Source organism: Crocodylus siamensis, chromosome 1 (assembly GCF_052110815.1).
Source record: "Crocodylus siamensis isolate JL-2025a chromosome 1, ASM5211081v1, whole genome shotgun sequence".
Classification (NCBI taxonomy): Eukaryota; Metazoa; Chordata; order Crocodylia; family Crocodylidae; genus Crocodylus; species Crocodylus siamensis.
The window spans coordinates 210,821,218-210,842,438 of record NC_143395.1 but is presented as its reverse complement, the minus strand read 5'-3'; the positions used below and the strand labels follow the sequence as shown (position 1 = coordinate 210,842,438).

Sequence of the window (21,221 nt, the reverse complement as noted above, 5' to 3'; positions counted from 1 at the left end):
AGCCAGCGGGTGAAGGAACATCAGCTGTTCAGAGCAAAGCTGCTGCTGGGGCTGCAGGGGAAGCAGTGGGAGACAGCGCACCCTCCCTCCTCTCACAAGTCTGAGTCAAACAGTCTGTAATAGCACGGCGGGGCTCAGGGAGCTCACATCCGCTATGACTCAGTTTACATTTTTGTCTTGCAGTCTCCCTCAAGAGCCATGATTCAATGGGTGCCTCAAGGTCCACTGACACCACTGGTTCAGGAGGCCTGAGGGGGCATGATAAGGCTGTACCAAGTGTTAAAGAGTCATTCCCTAGTGCCACGGGGTCTAAGAACCCAAGAAGCCATCCCCCAAGGGAATCCCCCCCCCACAATGCCAGGAGCAAAGAGCCTTGAAGTCTGTAGCTCAGTTCAGCAATCAGATCTTTAATTCTAAAAATGAAACATGCAGGTGTGTGCAGGGGGCTGGAAGATGAGAGGACTGTAGCTTCTTGCTCTGAAGGGCTGGAAGGGAGAGATTTGAAGACTTTGCCACAGGAAGTCAGGTCTGGGTGCAGGGGGGATATGGGAGGGCAGAGCAGCTGTGAAAGATTCTCCTGCTGGAGCCAACACTGGATGTCCACTGCAGTCTTGCCCTCCCCATCCCAGAACTGAGGCCCACTTGTCTCCTCTGGCCAACACTCTTCTCTTGGTTACCAGGCATGTTGTCTAATGATAAGCCAGGGAATGGTACTCCTGGGAAGCAAGCGGGGGTAGGGGGGTGCAATTTAAAGCAAAATCTGCTCTCTCATTCATGCAGGTTCAGTCTCCCCACCCCCCTCCACACTCGCCAGTGGAATAACCAGCTCTGAATATTGATCCTAAACCAAACCCCAAGCTGAGACCAAGCAAAAGCCAAATCAAATTTGGAGAGCCCTACAGAGGAACTGCTAGGGTAATGGGATGCAGTGCGGCAGGCAGAGGGACAGAAAGGAGCATACCAGAGACTGTGCGTGTGCAGCAAAGGAAGGAGCAGGGAGAGTACCACTACAGCAGGGAGGGGCAGAGGAGCAGACTGCAGAGGGGCCAGAGCTCTGTCTTGATCTCATGCCCTTGGGGTACAGAAGGCACAATTCAGGTTCAGGAAAAGCTTGGGAGTTGCAGGCAGCGAAACTGGGAATCTCTTGAGCCCACGCAGGGGACTCCGCAGCTTCCATCTGGGCTGTCATCCTGCATCAGCTGCCTCAGCAGCTGCTCCTCGCACCGGATTTCCTCACACAATCTGTCAGACTCCACGGGACCTTCCACCATGGCTGAACCCAAATGGGCTGTGTGGGAAAGGGGTGAGGAGGGGCAGGACCCCTCAGCATGAGCTCCTCTGCAGTGGGTCCTGGCGATGACACAGCAGCTAGACCCAGCGCTGCCAGTCCAGCACCAGCAGCTTGCCAGCCTCTGCTCCAGACTGCAGCGCTGGCTTGGCCGGTGATCTTCAGCAGGCAGGGAGCAGGACTCCATTCATACTGCAGCTTCACCCTCACCCTCACCACGCCATGCCTCCCTCTCCCTGCTCTCCCCTTCCCTTGCCTCCCTCTCCAGGAAGGCCCTGCTGAAAGGAGGTCAGGGGCGGATAAGCCGAGATAAAGGATGGGCAGAGGCAGAGCCGGGAGCCCGCTGGCCGGTGGAGGCAGCTGGAGGGGGCACCCCCCGAGGAGAGCTCGGGGGCGGGCAGTGCCGCAGTGGCGAGGTGGGACCCTGCGCCCCGCTGCCAGGAGCCCTCGGGGGCTGCGCCCGGGAAGGCGGGCGGCTACGGTGCCCTGCCCCGGCCGGGGCACACTCACCTCGACGGGGAGAGGAGAGGAGAGGAGACGAGAGGAGCGGAGCGGGCGCGGGCAGGCGGCGGTGTGAGCCGGCGGGAGGCGCCCGGATGGGCCGGGCCAGAGGCAGCGGCAGCACGTGAGCGGCGCGGCGCTGAGTCAGGCTGCGGCCCGGCCGCACGTAGGAGAGGGGGAGGGGGGAGGATGCGGGACGCGGCGCGGCGCGGCGCAGCGGGACGGGACACGCGGGCGCGCTTGAGCCGACGCTCTTTATTGGCGGGCGCGGGTCGCAGGGCTCCTCGGCTCAGTCGGGCTCCCCGGGGCCGGACTCCTCCGTGTCCTGGCGGGTAGACGGGCAGAGGGTCAGAGGGGTGCCCGCCCCAGCCCCCTTGTCTCCTCGAGGTTTGCGCCCGGGGCAGGCGGTGACACCCGGCTGATGCCAAGGGCTCCATGATGTGGTGACCGCGGTGCGCCCTCACCTACTGGTTTGGGCCAGCCCAGCCAGTGGGGCCAGATGCAATGGACACCCCTGGTCTAACCTCTTCGGACTTAAGCACAAGCAGGCCCCTCATGCTAGTACATGGCACTATGCCCCAAAGCACCAAGGGCACCCTAGCCTGCCACAGGTAAAGCAGGGGGGCACAGGCACTGCCAGCACCCTGTTGCAGGGACAGGAAATAACTGGTAAATAGACGCAGGAGCTCCAAGGAAGGCGGCATGCCGTGCTCTCCCTTGAGCTCTGTTTTGGGCTCAGTTCCCCTAATCTCACACGAGTGGCCCCCAAGCTCGCCAGCTCCTCTACTTCCCCAGATGCTCATTCTTGCCCTCCGCTGCTCCCACCTGCTCCTGTTCCTGCTCCTGCTCTTGCTCTTGCTCCTGGCGATGCTGCCGGAGCTCCTCCGCCTCCATCCGCTCTTCTTGCTCGTAGAAGTCCTTGTCGAGTCGCTCCAGGCGTGAGAGCAGGACCAGGATTTCCAGCCGGTAATCGCCCTCATCTGCACAAGGGTTGTCCAACAGCACCAGTGCCCGCAGCATAGGTAGGACCTGCAGCTTGGCCACTTCCTGCAGCCCAGTGATCCCATTCCCCCTGCAGCAGGGAAAGAGCAGGGCTGATTATGAAGAGCTCCCGTAGGAGTGAGACTGTTCCAGTGAGGGGACACTTGGCTGAAGCCAGCAGCTGAGGTCACTTCACTATCACCACCTTGGGCTCCTTGGATCAGTTGTCTCCCCTGGACAGCGGACATCAAGAGGGTATTTGCATTCCTCAACAGTGTGCTGAAGGGGTGAGAAGAGAAGGACTAAAAGGGATTTCAGCAAGGAATGCAAGGTACCAGCACAAGGTACAGAACTAGAAACAGGTCTCCCTCAAGGAACAAAATAGTAAGAAGTGTCCCAAAGGGCTGCTGAGGGAACCAAAGTACTAGGACTCAGAGAGGCTGCAAGGTCTGGAGCCCCTCTGAGACTAGCAGAGGCTGTATCAACCAGAGCAGCCTCACCTGCTACAGGGGGATGGTATGGATCCAAGGCAGTCAGCTGGGCACGTTTTGGGGAGAATAGACTGAAATGTGCACCCCAGCATCCCCAAAAGGCCTGTGGGGCCAAAGCTGACTTGGGGAGAACCAACCTCAGATTGAGGTACTGCAGGCACTTCATGTTGCTAGAAAAGCCATCCAAGGTGCCCAGCTGGTTGTCACGCAGATGCAGGGTTGTGAGCTGCACCAGGTCTTGTAAGCCTTCTAGGCGGCTAATGGAGTTCTGGGCCTGAGCACCAGGGAGGGGAGAGGATGGGATGCGGAAAGAGAGGAAAAGTAGAGAAAGGGAGGAAAAAAATATCAATAATGATATATTCTAAAGTTTCTGTCATATTCTTTCTACTCACCTCCCTTGAACCATTCTGTTACATGGCAACCTTCCCTAAGATTGGCCATGGCAACTATTTAACAATAGTTGCCAGGTTAGCCTGAAGTCAGGCAGAAGGTAGCATACATTTGCACCTTATAGACTAACTAAATCAGAAATGCATGAGCTTTCATAAGCAGGAGCTTCCTTCATGAGATGCTAAAGAAGGGACTGTTTAACAGCCTAACAGCAATGCTACACAATGATTTAGGACAAGGTATTTAGAGGAATCCCATCTTCAGTTGACATTTCAGGAAAAAAATTAGGGAAGGAAGAGTAGAATAAGATGAGAACTTGACCAGCGTCTGGGGATTTATACCTTAATTCATAGGACAGGGCATTTTTGATGCCTTGAAGAAGTCAATAACCAAATGTTTTACATCTCTACTTACATCTCCCGGAGCTCATGCTGGAGCTCTAAGACAAATCCTTATTCCAAAGGGAGAACATCTCCTGCTGAGTAACCCATAGCAATTCTTGCAGTACTAGAGCTAAGATGGGGCATTTTTCCTGGCAGAGTGAACACAGTGTGGCCTAGTGAGTTGCTGTATCACAGCCAGCACAGCATCCCTTCCCATGGTTGTATTTAAATTATAACCCTTAAGATTCTCATTGTGGCCCTAGAGATGAACAGTATCAAGAAAAAAAACAAATATCTGGATATGAGCTGGAAGTTTGTAGAATAGGGACTCTAGCTCAGATCGGCCCAGTTGTCCTGGTTCAGTATCCTATCCTTGACTTTGGCCAATAGCAACTGATATGTCTACATCTCAATAACAACTGCTTCAGAGAAGCAAGAAACCCTGTGGGAGGTAGACATGGGATAATCATTTCTAGGGAAGTTTCTTGCTAATGTGTAATAGTTAGAGATTGGCCTAATCCCTGAAGCAGGAGGTTGACAGTTTACATTTTATTAGTATTTAACGGTGTAGCTCAGGATATTCTAGTTATCCATATAAATGTTCTTTGAATATTGCTAAGTCCTCAACTCTAATAACTTCTAGTTGCAACAACTTCTAATTGCATGCAATATGAAAAGTGCTTTTGCTTTCTTTTAACAATTTCAGATTAACCATCTTTCAACTTGATTGGCCATGCCCTTCTTTTTGGGCTTTGAGACAGAAAAAACAAAAGTTTGGTTTATAATATCTATATGAATAATGCATTATTAACAATTATTGGTAGGTCTTGGAGCATAGTCTGTAATTAAGTTGCTTGACATGTCCCAACACTTTCTAGTCTAAGACCACATATTGAGTTGTTTATAACTTTGTCAAAATTTAATGGTTAAGATAGAAATTTTCTACATCAGCTTTTTGTTTCAGGCTCTTTTTTTATTTCAGCCAAAACAGTTCTTGTCACTGGGAAAGTAGTTAGTGAAGAATGTCTTTCTTTTCTTTGTTAAAAAGTTCTAGTGACCTTGCCTTTGAACAGCTTTAGTGCCTCCTTATTTTGCAGCAAAAATAACATGACAGTCAGTTACATGTCTGTTGAAAGCTGAATGAGAACCTTACCAAAGTTTGTCAAGTTAGAAGTCTTTGAAAAACTGCAGATTTTACATATGCCCCGTAAAGACTTTCTGGAGCTTTGCAGCTAAATTCACACTAAGCATGCTCCAGCCCAGAACTGAGTAGCACTTTCCTTGTATTATGCCTGGTAGTTGTACATGAGAGTTGTTCCCAAAGCTTTCAATAATAGGTTTAAAAAACACACACTTGTCTAGCATGGGCGACTAGTGCCACCTTAGTCGGGGGCGGGGGGAGCACATGCACTGTTAGCAACCGGGGAGGGAGGTCCCCCATGGCCAATCTCACCAACAGGGGGTGAGATTTGCACCCCTCACATCAACTGAGTCAGCCATACTGCTGGCTCCAGCATGTGAGGACAGAGGCCCACCAGCACTTGCACCCACAAGAAGGCACAGAGTTATTATGGTGAGTGACTCCCTCCTTAGGGGGGCAGAGGGAGCAATCTGTAGCCCATGAGGTCTGCTACCTGCCTGGAGCTCATGTCTGTGATGGGACAGAGAGAATCCTCAGACGTGCCCGGCCCTCCAACCACCACCCCATGCTACTCATCCACATGGGCACACGTGATATGGCACAGAGCAGTCTGGGCCAGGTCATGTGGGACTACAGGGCTCTGGGAGCGGGGCTTAGGGCTCTGGGGACTCAGATAGTTTTTTCATCGATCCTCCTAGTCGCAAGATATGGGCTGCGGAGGGAAAGGTGCATTGGTGAGGTGAATTGAAGACTCCGGCAATGGTGCCATCACGAGGAGTTTGGCTTCTTTGACCACGGTCCATACTTCAGACAGAGTGGACTGTTAGGAAGTGACAGCCTCCACCTCACCTGCTGCCCAAGAAAAGGCCAATCTCCTAAATCATTTTTTTGCATTGGTTTTTCACCCTCCCAAGAGGATCACACTGTCAGAAAGGCATGAACCAGCCTGGGAGTGGGTGGCGGGTCCAAAATTGATGTGGATCAGGTAAAGGAACACCTTGAGAACCAGGACATTCCAGGCAAAGTTCACAGATGACACCAAATTATGGGGGAGGGCAGTCACGCTATAGGACAGGCTGGGGATACAGGCTGACTCGGACACACTTTCAAGGTGGGCTGACCAAAACCAGATGGCCTTAATTGCTGAGAAGTTGAGAAGTGTAAGGTGCTGCACCTCGGTAGGAAGAACTCTCAACACACTTAGAAGCTTGGCAGCGCTGATTGACCACAAGATAAATATGAGTTACCAATGTGATGCTGTGGCTGGCAAAGCAAACAAAACTCTGGTGTGCATCTACCGATGCATCTCAAGCAAAACCAGGGCTGTTATCCTCCCACTGTACTCGACCTTGGTGAGGCCGCAGCTGGAGTACTGCATCCAGTTTTGGACCCCCCACTTCAGGAGGAATATGGAAAACCTTGAGAGAGTTCAGAGGAGAGCCACCCTTATGATCCAATGCCTGGAGGGCAGGCCATACAAGGAGAGGCTGAGGGATTTGGGATGCTTCAGTCTGGAGAAGAGAAGGCTCAGGGGTGATTTGGTAGCAGCCTACAATTATATAAGAAGGGAACATCAGGACCTGGGAGAACAGCTGTTCACCAGAGCTCCCCAAGGGATAATAAGGTCTAATGGCCACAAACTCCAGGAAGGCCGATTTAGACTAGACATAAGGAAAAAGCTCTTTACAGTGTGTGTGTCCAGGGTCTGAAACAGATTCCCCCCAGAGGTGATGCCAGCACCTACTCTGAACTCCTTCAAAAAATGTCTGGATATTTTCTTGCTGGGATCACTTGATCCCAGCTGACTTCCTGCCTATGGCCAGGGGAGGGGGCTGGACTCAATGATTTCATGAGGTCCCTTTCAGCCCCTAATGTAGGGGTAGGCAATTATTTTGGGCAGAGGGCCGCTTACTGAGTTTTGGCAAGCCATCGAGGGCCACATGACTGGCAGCCTAGGGCAGATAAATATTAATTTTTCAAAATTTTTTAGAGGCCCTGGCAGGCTGCATCCAGCCCCTAGGCTGCATTTTGCCCACCCCTGCCCTAATGTCTATGAAATCTATGAAACTCCAACTCTGGGCTGCCACAGGTTGTGCTGGGTCCAGGTATCCAAACTGAGTTCTTGTGCTCCTACTGCCCCCTGCTGACACCCAGGCAGAGAGGAGAAGGAAAAGGATGATGCTGAATGATTGAAATGAAGAGGGGAAAGAGCTGGATTGGAAGGGCAAGAGAGTAGGTTTGACCAAGCAGTCTAGGAGGGAGGTGCGACTAGTACTGTGGAGGGAGAAATGGAGTTCAGAGAGAGGGAAAACTGGCTAATGAAAGATTCTGTGACTGGGAACTTAGGGAGAAGCTGAGACCGATTGGTCCAAGTGACCGAAACTAGGAATTGAATTTAGGTGTAGTTCCTGGCTGAAGTAAGGAAATGCAAACCAGGATCAGCAGTATAGGACATGGACCAAGAGGAGAGGATTAACAGATTCATACACTGAAGAACAGAAAGGACTTTGATTATGTGTTTCACCTCAGAAGACACTGGGACTATGAGCCAGAGAAAGAAATGAGGAGTTTGGGGGATGGGAGGGAGTGGGAGCAAATAGAAGGCAGCAGCAGTAGGCAGATCAGACAAAGAGCTGGAAGAAGAGAAAAGGGCTGGCTGACAAGGAAAATAAGGAGAAGTAGGTCAGAGGAGAGGCATGAAGGAGGGAAGACAGTTCTGATGAGGAACCAGGATAAGAGAGAGAAGTGGAACTGGCTGATCAGAGTTTTGGAGAAGAAGTTGGTTTGGGGGTTGGGATTGGATGAGGAGCCCAAAGAGGGAGACTGAGGGCTAGTGTTGATGGGAAAGAACTGTGGGGAAAAGAAACAAATTGGACAAGGAGTTGGGGTGGAGGGAAGGAGGACAACTGGGTCTTCTAAGACTAAGTCAGAGATGCTTTTTTAAAAAAAATTGTATGTATCCCAGGCCAAATTAGCCAAAACTAATTCCAAATGCGAGAGTCCAGAACTGTAAGTGGCCCTGCTACTAGCAAACATCCTCCACCCACACCTGGGGATTCAGATGTTTCCAAATCCCTTGGCAGGCATCCTACTTGCAAGTCCAAGCCCCAAGGCTTGAGGTTCGGATGCCCCAGCTTATGTAAGCAACAGCTTATTTCATCAGATGCTATGAAGGGACTGCAGGGAGCATCGCTCTTAAATAGGAAGCAGTGATTTGAATACAAAAGGTATGGAAGGGGAAGGAACAGGGAGGGGACGCTGCTAAGAGAAGCAAAGTGGGTAGGAGAGAGAAAAACAAAGCAGTTAACCCACTGAGGGACACAGGGTTTATAAAACCTAATCCGGGTAATCAAAGAAGATTCTATAGTCTCAGTTTAGACCATACTTAACCCAATCCAGACTGTGGATGATTTATTGTTCTACAATTTCCCATTCAAGTTGTTTTTAAAGTTCTGTTATCGAAGAACAGCTACTTTGAGGTTAGTGAAATGTCCAGGAAAGTTAGTCTTCTGCCACAGGCTTGTGTCTTTCTAAAATGGATGTCAAATCAATATTCATTCGTCTTCTTACCAAGGCACCAGACCTTGCTCCTGCAGATCCAGATGCTATCTGTGCTCCCTTATGCACATGGACAACATCATTGCTGGACTAAACAACAAAGATTACAACATCTAAGGTTCGTCTATCTGCTCCTCTACTAATATCATATACACCATTACCTGCTTACAGTGCCCCTCTGCTGTCTATATTGGGTAGACAGGACAATTCCTGTGTAAAAGATTGAATAGACACTGACTAGACATCAGTTCCAGAGTAGCTGACTTCTAAGTACTCTGACCTCAAATGATGTATTCTTAACAAAATGTTAAAAACCAACTTAAATGGTAAATTGTGGAACAAAAAATCATCCACAGGCTGAAACAGGTTAACTGTGGTTTAAACCGAGACTATAGATTATACCCCATTACCTGAATTAGCTTCTTTAACCCCTATGTCCCTCAGTAAGTTAACTGCTTTGTTTTTCTCTCTCCTACCTACATTTGCATCTCCCAGTAGTGCCCCCTTCCTTTTCCTCCCCCTTCCCTATCCATTGTATTCAAATCACTGCTTTCTATTTAAAGGCTCTGCTCCCTGTAGTTCCTTCATAGTATCAGTTGAAATAAATTGTTGCTTATATAAACTTATACATCTGCCTTAGTCTAGAAAGTGCAACTTCATTCTGCCTTCTACCTGGCTTTAAGTAGAAATTATGTATTATTGCCACTAACTCATTACTTTGTACTTATCCTGTTTCAGAACTCTTGGCTGTAACCATCTGTGGCTGGTATAGCCTCTTACATGATCAGTCAGCTCCAGTACTTTTTCTGACACTGCTAGACAGAGGTGTAGACACATGACCTCATCTTTGGTACAACAAGAGCAGAGTGGGGGAGGAATCTTCCCCATATCCACTGCTAGGAAGGTTGATGCAAAGAAACTATTCAGTTTCTCAGCAAAGTCCTTATCTTCCTTAACTGCTCCTTTTAAAACCACTGGAGATCCAAGAGCCCTACTTACTGCTTCTTGTGCAGGCTATTGTCCTTGCATGTTATTTAGGACTAAGTTGAGACTAGCCTCTCTTCCTATATGCTTTAGAACAAGAAGCAGTCTTTTAACATGCTGGGAAATTGTTTCTTCAGACTTTGTCCTGCTGTGTTATTTAAACCAATTCATATGTAGGCAGCAGAACTTCTCTGTGCTATGATCTGCAGTTTTAAAACTGGTATTTGAATCGGGGTTATTGGGAGGAAATAGCAACACAGCCTCCCATCACATCCTCTGCAGCCCTGGAAGCAACCTCAGTATGAGCTTGGAGTGCTCTTGGCAGTTGCTGTACGCTTGCTCAGCAGTTTCCTTGCTGGCTGCCTACTCCATAACGAGGAGAGAGGAAACAGTTGCTTCTTGGCTTCTTGTGGGATAAAATCAAGTGTAGTTTGCTGCACCAGTCCATTCCCTCAGCCGAGATCACTTTTGAATAGCGTTGTGTGGTAGACAATGTTCACCTATCTAATGCAGACAGGACACCTTACGAGAGTGTACTATAGCCCCCCAGTGGGAGGATCTCAGCTACACGCCTACTTTATGGAAATGGAGGATCTCTCCCTAGCTTGCTCCTTTGGCCTACTGGCTAAGGGAAAGCAAGACTTGGAGGCATTCGGACCCCAAGACCTCCCGGCTTAGGCCTGCACGTAGGATGTCTGCCATGGATTTGGGAGTTCATAGTTTCATAGTTTCATAGTAGCTAGAGTCGGAAGGGACCTAGGTAGATCATCTAGTCCGACCCCCTGCCTTAGCAGGAAAGAGCACTGGGGTCAGATGACCCCGGCAAGGTGCTCATCTAACTTCCTTTTAAAAATCCCCAGGCTAGGAGCCTGCACCACTTCCCCTGGAAGCTGGTTCCAGGCCCTAGCCGCCCTGACTGTGAAGTAGCGCCTCCTAATATCTAATCTAAACTTACCCTCCGCCAGTTTGTGACCGTTATTCCTGGTCACTCCTGGCAGCGCACGGAGGAACAGGGACTCCCCCAATACTTGCTGATCCCCCCTGACCAGTTTGTAGCAGGCCACAAGGTCCCCCCTTAACCTTCTCTTGTGGAGGCTAAACAGGTTCAGGTCCCGTAGCCTCTCCTCATAAGGCCTGCCCTGCTGACCCCTGATCATATGAGTGGCCCTCCTCTGAACTCTTTCCATATTGTCCACGTCCCTCTTGAAGTGTGGCGCCCAGAACTGGACGCAGTACTCCAGCTGCGGCCTGACCAGTGCCGCATAGAGGGGGAGGATCACCTCCCTGGACCTGCTCAAGATGCATCTGTGGATGCATGACAGGGTACGATTGGCCTTCTTGACTGCCTCCCCACACTGCCGGCCCATGTTCATCGTGGAGTCAATGACGACTCCAAGATCCTTTTCCGTCTCCGTGCTGGCAAGAGGGGAGTTCCCCAACCTGTAAGTGTGGTGCCGGTTCTTCCTCCCCATGTGCAACACCTTGCACTTATCAGTGTTAAACCCCATCCTATTCTCATCCGCCCACCGTTGCAACCTGTCAAGGTCAGTTTGTAGCCTATTGCACCCTTCTAGTGCACCCACATCCCCCCACATCTTAGTGTCATCAGCAAACTTGAACAGGGTGCTTTCTACCCCCTCATCCAAGTCACTGATGAAGATGTTGAACAGTGCGGGCCCGAGGACCGAGCCCTGCGGAACCCCACTGCCCACGTCCTTCCAGGTCGAGAAGAACCCATCCACTACCACCCTTTGGGTGCGGCCCTCCAACCAGTTGGCGACCCATTTGACCGTGTGGGCATCGACACCACAGTCTCCCAGCTTTTTGATGAGGACAGGGTGAGAGACAGTGTCGAAAGCCTTCCGGAAGTCCAAAAAGACTACATCCACAGCAACCCCTGCGTCTAATGATTTGGTGACCTGATCGTAAAAGGCCACCAGGTTGGTCTGACAAGACCTGCCACTGATGAACTCATGTTGGTTGCCCCAAGTATCTGAAGCCCCAAGCTGAAGAGTCTGGGATGGAGGATACTTGCTTGTGGTAGCACCACATGGACTTGAACGACTGAGTTCTGCTCAGTTGATAGGATTCAGAAGTGATTTGGCTAATTTGACCTGGAATACAACATTTAATTTAAAAAAAAGGAGAGAGGAGACACTTGATCTTAGCCAAAAGTCCAAAGCAGGGGAGATACCATACCACCATGAGGTGGTTTTTGGCCCAGGTGGTTTTACTTACCTGGCTGGGGAGATACCCTTCTTCTTGGCTTTGAATGGCCTTAGAGGGTTAGAGGGTGAAGGCTTGTCCTTAGCACTGTGGGCAGGCTGGCCCAGGCAAGTGTCTACAAATGCCTCCAAATGTAAGGATCTCAGCTACACAATTTATGGTGACGGGGGATTGCTCTCAGGCTTTCCCTCTAGCTTGCTCTTTCTGCTTTTTGGTGAAGGGCAAGTGAAATTAGGGGGCATCTCAACTCCATGACCTCCAGGCTTGGGGACTGCACATAGGATGCCTGCCATGGATTTGGGAACATCTGAAACCCCAGGTTGAGTAGTCTTGGAAACTTGGAAACAAGGATACTTGCCAGTGGTAACACCACACAGATTTGAAAGATTGAGCTCTTCTCATTTCACAGAATTCAGAACTGATTTGGCTGATTTGGCCTGATATGAAATTTTAAAAAAGGGGAGACAGTAAGATAGGCTTTTTTCATTGCCTGTTTCCCTGCTGAGCTCTGGGAGCCCCAGAGAGGAGAGGAATAGAGCTTGCCTGGCTGTTTCAGTATAGGAAATCACCCAACAAAAGCTGCTGTTTTTCCTTACATAGCTATGCAGTTCAGCTCAGAGTAAAGGGTAAGAAGAAGGTGAGAACTAGCAACTAGTTACAGCAACCTGATTCTCTATAGGGAACTTATAAGTGGTTTCTAATCTCTTTCCACTGCCTGAGCTTGTAGAGAAAAGAAAAGGACAGAGACTCTTGTCCCAAAGAATTGATTTCATCCCCCACATTTTAGAATATGTTCAGCCAGAAAAGTTGGACAGTGTTGCCTCAGTACAACCCTAGGGCATGGAGATCTACACTGATTTGTAGGGGACAGGTTCCTTGATTGAGCTTCCTGTTGAAGTAAGCCAACTGCTTATACATCTCTGATTCAGTTAGTCTATAAGGTGCAAATTAGCCCTGCCTTCAGGCTAACATAACTAACCAACCATCTCTGAGCTTCCTGTGCCACTCTCTGTAGTGTATCACCTCCTTGTGGCTGAGGTCACAAGATCTTACCAAGTACAGGTTCTTGAGCTTAGGCAGGTGCAGCCCTGCTGTGGTTTCTATCTTATTTCCTCGTAGCTCTAGGGTGTGGAGGTTGGCTAGTTTCCCTGGATCCAGACCTGATATCACCTGGATTTCGTTCCCTGAGTGACACAGAAGCAAGCAATGGAAGAGTTAATCCCTCCAGAGATCCTTTCCCAGGACATACAGTAAAGAACACCTCCTTGTGCTGAAAGCCTAGTACATACATACCCTTAAGGTTGAGACTGCCAAGGCGTGGGTGGCTAATGCCCTCAGTGTCCTTGATGCGGTTGTGGGCAAAACTGGCAATCTGCAAATAGGGCAGCTCCTGTAAGGTGGCACTGGTCAGTCGATTCCCATCCACCTTCAGCCATAGCAAATGGATGAGGCTGCCCAGAGGGGACAGGTCTCGGAGCTGATTCTCTGACAAGTCCACATAACGCAAGTGAATGTAGTTTTGGAGGAGGCCAATGTCTGTCAGGTCCCTGCCAAAGGATGAGAAAATGAAACAAACTTCTCTCTTCTTTCCCCTCTGCCCTTTCCCACTGGTGAGAAGGCTACTACCTAGCCTATATCCTGTCAGGAGAAGCATCTCTGAAGATGACAAAGGGGAAAAAAAGGCAGAAGGCTGGAAACAAAGGGCTGTAGAGCTACAAAGCCGGCCTGGAGTATTTGATGACTCTGAAACTCATGCTCAGCTGGGCATTTTAACTCACAAAAGTTAAAATACAAAATACTGATGCTAACTGTGTAGTACAAGAAGATGTGAGTTCATGGGTAGGCCATCTGAGATGAAATAATGAAGTATCACTTCAGCTTATCTTACTATATTCATGATGATTTTAAGCAGGCTTCTAGTTGTCTAGTATGTAACCCTGTGAAAGGTCTATCCTTGATTAATTAGTATAGTAAATATTTCTTTTGCAATTAACTCATGTTATGTACAAGAAGAGACATTCTCCATATGTGATAAGCATCTTCTGATTTATGTTTCCTCCTGGTTTACCATGTTTTGCCTAGTGGTTCCCTTGATCTTTCAAGGACACTTGTGTTTTTCCTGGTTGTTAATCTGTTTCTTGATGCATCCCAAACTTAGTAGAAATGGATAACCTCTTGTCACCAAGGAAGGTAATTCATTCAAATTGGAACTTTCTGATAACCAGTAATGAGCAGTTTGATTAACAGGATTTCCCTGTCAGTTACTGCTTGGGATTCTCTTTTGATTTACACAACTAAAAGAATGCTTTGAAGATGCTGGACTAAGGGTATAAGCCAAGGCAACCCAAACAGGGTGCAGGGCCCAGGGCAAATCAGCCCATGCGGGGCCCTGCCCCTGTGCCAATCCCACAGGCCCTGTACCTGAAGAACCTCGCGGCGGTAGGGGGGGAGACGAGGGGATGCGAGTGGCTGGACGCAAAGCTGCTGTTCCACCTGGCTTCGCACCGCCTCTGTTCCGCAGGGCCCCCAAAATGCAGGGCCCAGGACGGTTGCCCCGATTTGCCCCCTAAGGGATGGCCCTGGATATAAGAAAGAACTAGAACAGCTTCAAGAGTGAGAAAGCTCTCTGACACCAACAACTGCTGTGCTCAGCTTACTGGAGAAATTGAAGAGAAACAGAGTGCTTTTTCATTGCCTGTTTTGTGAGAAAACATCGCCTTATAGCTAATTACTGGACTTTTGTTTTGGATTGGGCTCATTTGACTCTGAATACTTGTAGTAAATAAAGCCTTTCTGTCACTTACTGAACGAGGTGTCATTTCAATCCTCTGATGCTAGTCCAGGACCCCATGTTACAGTACTAGAAGGACCCTGCCCAAGAAATGGAGATGGAAGGATAGATCTAGAGGCAGAAAGCAGAGGTGCTAAAGAAAATGAGTGAATGTGTCTATGAGAGTATAGAGGGCTTCATGGTCTCCAGGAGAGAAAGGGAAGAGGTAGGAAATGACCAGGCTGCCTGGCCAGGAGCCTGTAGCAGCCAAACTGAGTTATGCTAAGGCTTTTAGCCGTAGTCCAGAACTAAGCAACAAAATTGAACGTAGCGCCTTCTGTGGCACTGGGAGATGTGAGTGCTGTGATTGGGCTCTGAGAAAGCAAGGGGCAGCCATTTCCCTATTAGGAATATGGCTGGCATGCAGCCAAGGAATTGGACAATATTGAATGAGAAAAATTACAAAAGTGATGGCCAGACAAAGGAATGCATGTGTGTTCTGTGCTGCTACCCTGGGGAGACAGGAGCAGCCTTGGACTTCTTGTTTGAACAACAAGGAATCCAGAAACTAACATCCCGCACACCCAGCAGAGGATCTGAGACAGGTATTACTGAAGATCGCTGCTGTAACGCCTGAAGGAACCTCTTGCCAGGTCATATTGCAAGGAAGAATACTTGTAATAAGCCTAGGGGTTACTATTAAAAGTTCATTTGATACCAAATTGGACAAGGGGTCATGTCAATCCTTGAGGGTCTCTGGTAAAAGGAATCCTATGGGCAACAGAGCCCGAGTTACAAAGGTAATGAAAAAGAAGGTTTTGTTTCTGCTTTGTGGACATGGACCATGTCTTTCCTGTGGTGCCTGTTGATACATGGGTTGGAGGTAGTAGGTGGCTTAGGGAGGAAGATGGTGCAAGAAACTGGTGAATTTGGGTAATAACTGGTTGTGGAAACAGCACCAGAAGATGGTACAAAGAACATAGTTCAGTGGATGCACTCTTACACTCCTAACTACTCATTAGCAGACAGTGAGACAGGGCACTTGGGGTGCCTGCCACTGTAAGGTCAGGCATCCTGCAAACCTGCTGGCAGGCACGCTGGGTAGAGGGAATCATCTGACTGTGGAGGATGGCTGGGCTGAGAGCAGGCATAAGCCCAGGCCCTGAGAGAAGCCTGGCAGTAAGATCTGGAGTCTGCTGAGAGTGTGGGACCAGAGAGGGTCCAGGAGCCCTTGAGGAGGGGCTAAGTAGAAGACAACATCAATAAGGATGCCATCTGTGAGGCATGGGGCATGGTGTAAAGGAGGACGAGAGCCATGCAATTAGCCCATAAGGCAGTGACCACAGGCACCTGGTGGTCATTTTGAGGGAGCAATTTGGGAAGCCCTAGGGTAGCCTCCCTCATATCAAAGTAAGACATCAAGGTGTGGTAAGTGACTGAAGGGGTGATTGTCCAGAAAGTGAAGGCTGCAGGGACTCCAGGCGCTTCACGGCCACTCCTGGAGAGACACCTTGTCACCGAGAGCACTAGCTATAGCTTCCATGTAGCTATCTACCTACTGTATTTCTCCATCACAGGCAGAATTCCATTTCCCTTTTGTGTGGCAAAAGGACAGTTTTTCAGCTGCTTACCTGAGCAGTTTTGGCACTTATCACTGCACCAAGGACAGGTCAGTGCTCAATGCACATGCATAGGCTAACCTGGTACACAGCTCTGTATATGAGCATAAGTCCCCATGTTTTATCCCCAGTAGATGAATGGTTAAGATACTCACCCAGGAAGTAAGTTCTAGGCACCCCAAATTCTAGGCACCCCCTTGACCAGGTAACAGATCTTTGACTTCCTAACACAGTGCTGTAACCACAGTGCTGCAAGTTCACTCCTTCTCTGGTGGTCCCTTTGCCGCCTAATCAGTAGCTGCCCCCTGCATTTACTGGATGAAATGGCTGGAGAGCAGTGCAGTGGGGAAGTTTCTGCTTCACTGGAGACAAGGATCTAGACAAGAACCCAAAAACCCTGGCCCACTGATGGTAGCAGCCACCTCACTGACCCCTACATTCTCTAGCTCATTTGCTTCTCCCCCCTGCCCAATATCTCTCCCTCTTGGCAGCCCAGGAGGCAAGCTTCAAAGGAAGAGAAGGGTGTGGCTGATACCTGATCCATGGTGTGGTGGTAATGTGTGAAGAAGTCAGCAAGGCAAGTCCAAACCCAGTATGGGAAAGGGACAGTCTAAGTCTGCCTGCTTCCTAGAGAAGACTGAGAGGGGATTTAATAGCAGCTTTCAACTACCTAAAGGGAGGTTCCAAAGAGGATGGAGCTAGATTGTTTTCAGTGGTGGCAGATGACAGAACAAGGAGCAATGGTCTCAAGTTACAGCAAGAGAAGTTTAGCCTAGATATTAGGAAAAACTTTCTCACTAGGAGGGTAGGAAAGCACTGGAACTGGTTACCTAGAGAGGTTGTGGAATCTCCATCCTTGGAGGTTTTTAAGACCTGCCTTGACAAAGTCTTGACTCGGATGATATAGTTGAGCTAGTTCTGCTTTGAGCAGGGGGTGGGATGAGAGGTGGACTCAATGACTTCCTGAGGTCCCTTTCAACCCTCATTTTCTATGATTCTAAATTTCCCAACTGCTTGGAGCCATTGCTGCCCCCGCATCCACCTGCATTTAACAACCATTAGTCATGGGTTTCTGTCCAGCTACATTTTCATAACTTATGCATCCAGAATGGGTGCATGGACATAGTCATGGTGCCTGCATAGCTAGTGCATAGTCACCTGTGTGTGCTCAGGCTAATGTGCATACTTAGGTATCTGCAGTGCAGGGGGTAATAAAAATGGCTACCTACATGTTTGTGTCAAATATGCTACTTATATGGCTGGAAAAGTGCCATTCAGGCACCCAAAAGGAACAGCATTTTGCTCTATGTGGCACTCTCAGAGAATGGCTCTGGTGTTCATTCTTGCCTATGATTAGACAACCCTGTGATTAGTTCTCTTGATACTTCATTGAACCTGGATACACAGGTGTAGGTCAGGGCTACCCTACTGCAGTGAGATTTCAGTTAAGGCATGATTTCTGGGGATCTGCAGCTGAAGCAACCAGGGAATCCACAACCAGAAAGACAGGTCTCAGCAATACCCTCCTGATGCAAGAGGCTGAATGCTAGTTAGTCAGGGATCATCTGATGTCAGGTGGTCCAGCTAGATGCAGCAAGGGACAGGGCTTAAAAATCTGTGAGGAGAAGCAGACCCAGGGGAGGAGGAAGCGTTATATTTCCCTACTTACTTTTCCTTTGCTTCTAGTTTCACATAAGCATGAGCCAGGCCATTGCCAGTTTTGCACAGGAGTGAGAGGCCTTCCTTCATGATCTCCTCTGTCAGAGGGTTCGAGATCAGTCTCTGGGATGGTGGTGCGGAGAGGTGGAAACAACACGGACAGAATCAGACAGTAAGAGAAAGCATCAAACAAAAACTAGGGCTGCCCCTTCCCTCCTAGTCTCAGCGTGACTGAGACCCCCTCATAGCGATTGCCCTTCCTCATGCTCAAAGGCTGCCATTTCTCTGTCCTGCTTCCTTACCTCCTCCTCCAGCTCTGCTGACTCCTTCTCTTCTTCCCCATCTTCTCCCTCCTTTTCCAGTTCATTGGCATCAGACTCATCATCAAACTCCTCATCTGACATCTTCAGGGACTGAAGTTTCCAGCCTAGGAAAGGTCCTGTTAAAAAAGGAGCTGATGTTGGGCACAAAGCTGTTAGCCAGCCATCCCAGGCAGTCAGGGCTGGTGTCCCCCTAGGGTGGCAGCTCCCACTAGGGATGGCTCTCCTCAGGGCAGGGGCCCCATGGGACCTGTTAAGGATGCTAAGGGGGGTCAGCCTCTGTCCTGGTTGCTTACACTGACACAATCCCACGCCCTGCTGAAGACCCACTGCCTTGCTCCATCTCCTAGGGCCTTAGAAACCGCCATCTGCTGGGAAGCAGGTGTGACAGGACAGGCTGGGAGGTGGCGCCCTGGGGGTGCAGAGCCCATACCCCTGCCTCCAGGTGCTGAAATGGGCGCAGGTGTAACAGCAGACCCTGGTGACTGCTCCCTTGTTCCTCACACATGGGGCCTCCTGCTCCCTGCCCTCCGTTTCCACCCCAAGCTGCAAGGTAACTCCCAGGAGAGGCCACCCACCCCAGGTCCCAGCTGCTTCAGGAGCCAGCCACTTGCAGCCAGAGGGAGGGTTTGTTTACTGGTGCTATGGAAACTCGGGAGGGTAGGAGCTGCTGCCATGGCAACACCCGGTGGGTGACAAGTCCTCACCAGAGGGTCCTTGCAGAGCATTGGTGAGAAGGGGACAGAGGTGTGGCCTGCAAGCTGACTGGCAGCTACACAGTGGTTTGCAAAAGGGCCCCTGGAGGCTGGAGGCTAGGCTGTGGCTGGCCAGGCCAATGGGAAAGCAGCCTGGTGATTTAAATGGCATTTACACTGTGACAGAGAAAGAGCAGGAGGGTCACTTCTGCGGGCATGGAAACCAGTTTAATACTGTCCTTTCTATAGCTGTCTTTAAATATCAGATGTCTGTTATCATGTCCCCCCTCCGTCTGCCCTTCTCTAGTCTAAACAGGCAACCTTGCCTTATTGGTTATGTCTTCCCAGTCTCTACTAAATACCCCACACATCTCAGAACTGCAATAGTCTTTTTCATACCTGAATCACAGTTTTGGTCCAGTCTTCCACATTTGACTAATATACTCAGTTTTCACTTTTCCTCTGACCCTTCAATCTATGATTCTTCATCTTACAACATTCTTGGTCGGGCATTTTCATATTTATTACTCCACTCAACAAGATGATCTAATTCTTTCTGCATGATTATCCAGTCCTTTTTGTATTGGTAATACTTCCCAACTTGGTGTCACTTTCACATTTCAAAAGTGCACAGCTAATTTTTGCACCAAGGTCACTAATGAAAATATAAAACAGCATGAGTCCCAAGACTGATTTCTCAGGAACATGACTAGCAAACCCTCCCACCCAGTACCTCCCCCTTCAGTGTAACCAGTTCACATATCCTATTTAAGCAGCTCTTAATCCACTTTACAATTATAATGTTAGCCCCATATTTTCCATTTTAGCTAATAATTTCCTACTACGCATAGTATCAAATGCTTTAACCTTAGATAGATTAGGTCCACTATATTTCCTTTCTGTAAGAATTCAGTTATTCTGTCATAAAAGGAAACTAGATTGATTAGACAGTTATTCCTCATTTTGTATTTGTGCATTTGATTTTTCCTTCATAAATGCCATACTTTGCATTTATCTTTATTGAAAATTACGTTGTCAATTTGAGATCATTTCTCTGATTTATCAATATAATTTTGAATGCTAATCTTGTCCTCCTGCATGTTTGCAGCTCCTTGCAGTTTGGGGGCATCTGCAAATTCTGTCAGTGAACTCTCTCTTTCATCATTAAGTGGTTAATGAAAATACTCAGTATAACTGGGTCCAGGACAGACACCTGGGAACCCCACTTGAAATATCCTACCAGTTTGACAGCAAACCACTGATGACTTCTCTTTGAGTATGTTTGCATGTTTTTAACTAGTTATATCACCTAAGCAGGTGAGCCTGAGAGCCAGCAGCATAGTGATGCGGCCAGGTGCCCAGGGGTAGTGGCAACTTCAGTTTGCCACTGTGCCATTGGCACAATTGTGATTACAATCACAAACCTGCCAGCGGTAGCAGGTTTTTTTCATCCCCTCTGCCAGGTAGGCACCCAGGGTGGTTGCTCCAGTCACTCCGCCCTAGTTTGGCCTACACAGGTCTGGTTGTCAATTGTAGCTGGGATTATTTGGCTGAGCAGCTTCTGTGGACCCAGCACTGACATTTTTAGTCATTATGAGTTAAATTTCCCCATGGAACCAATTCCAGGTGATCATTTCACATTCTTCATGTCTACAAGCGTCATTTGGGAGAGGTTCAAATTGAGCTTATCCATGCTAATCCTGGTTGGTGTCAGTGACCATCCAGCTGCCAACGCAATGCAGCTAATAGCAAAGTCCAAGGCCCTGTACCCATAATCTCCAATGTTTGTTGCTGTTTCACAGCCCTGACCTCTAAGCTGTAACTAGATTCTTTAGATAAACTGTAGTTTTCACATTCTGCTGTTCAGAAGGCTGAATGGATTCAACCTGAGCTGGCCAAACTTTTTTAAGCTCTAGATCTCATACTTCTATAGCTTGTGTATCAGCTATGATCCCTCCACAAATCTGACCTCCTCCCACAATCTCTAGTCTGGGCTGGAATGACCATACTGATCACAGAAATATAGAAAAATAGGGGTGGAAAGGACCTTAAGAGGTCATCCAACCCAGAACCCGGCAGGTTACCATAGTCTAAATCACCACAAACAACTGATCAGTAACCTCTGCCATGTTCTCTTTAGTTTCCCCAGCCAACACTTTTTCTTCTCGTGTCACTGGTTGACAGGGTTCTGTGGTCTTTTAATGGCTCTTCACTT

The 21,221-nt window shown here is 48.9% G+C and overlaps 2 protein-coding genes across 5 annotated transcripts in view; both read right to left on the bottom strand.

Annotated features, from left to right (window-relative positions):
* ENO2 (enolase 2) overlaps nt 1-1,950 on the bottom strand; it is a 56,832-nt gene extending 54,882 nt beyond the window's left edge. For 2 of the 3 annotated variants that reach the window (XM_090055375.1, XM_090055383.1), the window contains exon 1: nt 1,799-1,950. The gene's annotated coding sequence lies outside the window, so the exon portion shown is untranslated. The remainder of the gene's footprint in view (nt 1-1,798) is intronic. The other variant, XM_090055390.1, reaches the window with a different exon arrangement.
* On the bottom strand, nt 1,950-18,925 carry LRRC23 (leucine rich repeat containing 23). 2 transcript variants are annotated; one of them, XM_090055410.1, is made up of 8 exons: nt 18,890-18,925; nt 18,294-18,430; nt 18,002-18,114; nt 13,237-13,490; nt 12,997-13,127; nt 3,399-3,535; nt 2,615-2,861; nt 1,950-2,114 (listed from the first exon to the last, which is right to left on the bottom strand). In XM_090055410.1, the coding sequence occupies exons 2-8, from the start codon at nt 18,393-18,395 to the stop codon at nt 2,079-2,081; spliced, it is 1,020 nt and encodes a 339-aa protein (XP_089911536.1). In that variant the 5' UTR covers nt 18,396-18,430; nt 18,890-18,925; the 3' UTR covers nt 1,950-2,078. The 2 variants fall into 2 exon arrangements, with proteins under 2 accessions (XP_089911536.1, XP_089911527.1); XM_090055401.1 differs by lacking the exon at nt 18,890-18,925 and adding an exon at nt 18,745-18,883.
* Between the last annotated feature and the right edge of the window lie 2,296 nt (nt 18,926-21,221).

Coding starts and splice junctions, on each gene's coding strand:
- LRRC23 (XM_090055410.1), bottom strand. CDS start 18,395: ATGTCAGATGAGGAGTTTGATGATGAGTCTGATGCCAATGAACTGGAA. Junction 18,115..18,293: donor CAGCAGAGCTGGAGGAGGAG/GTAAGGAAGCAG, acceptor CCACCATCCCAG/AGACTGATCTCGAACCCTCT. Junction 2,862..3,398: donor CTGCAGTACCTCAATCTGAG/GTTGGTTCTCCC, acceptor TCCCTGCTGCAG/GGGGAATGGGATCACTGGGC.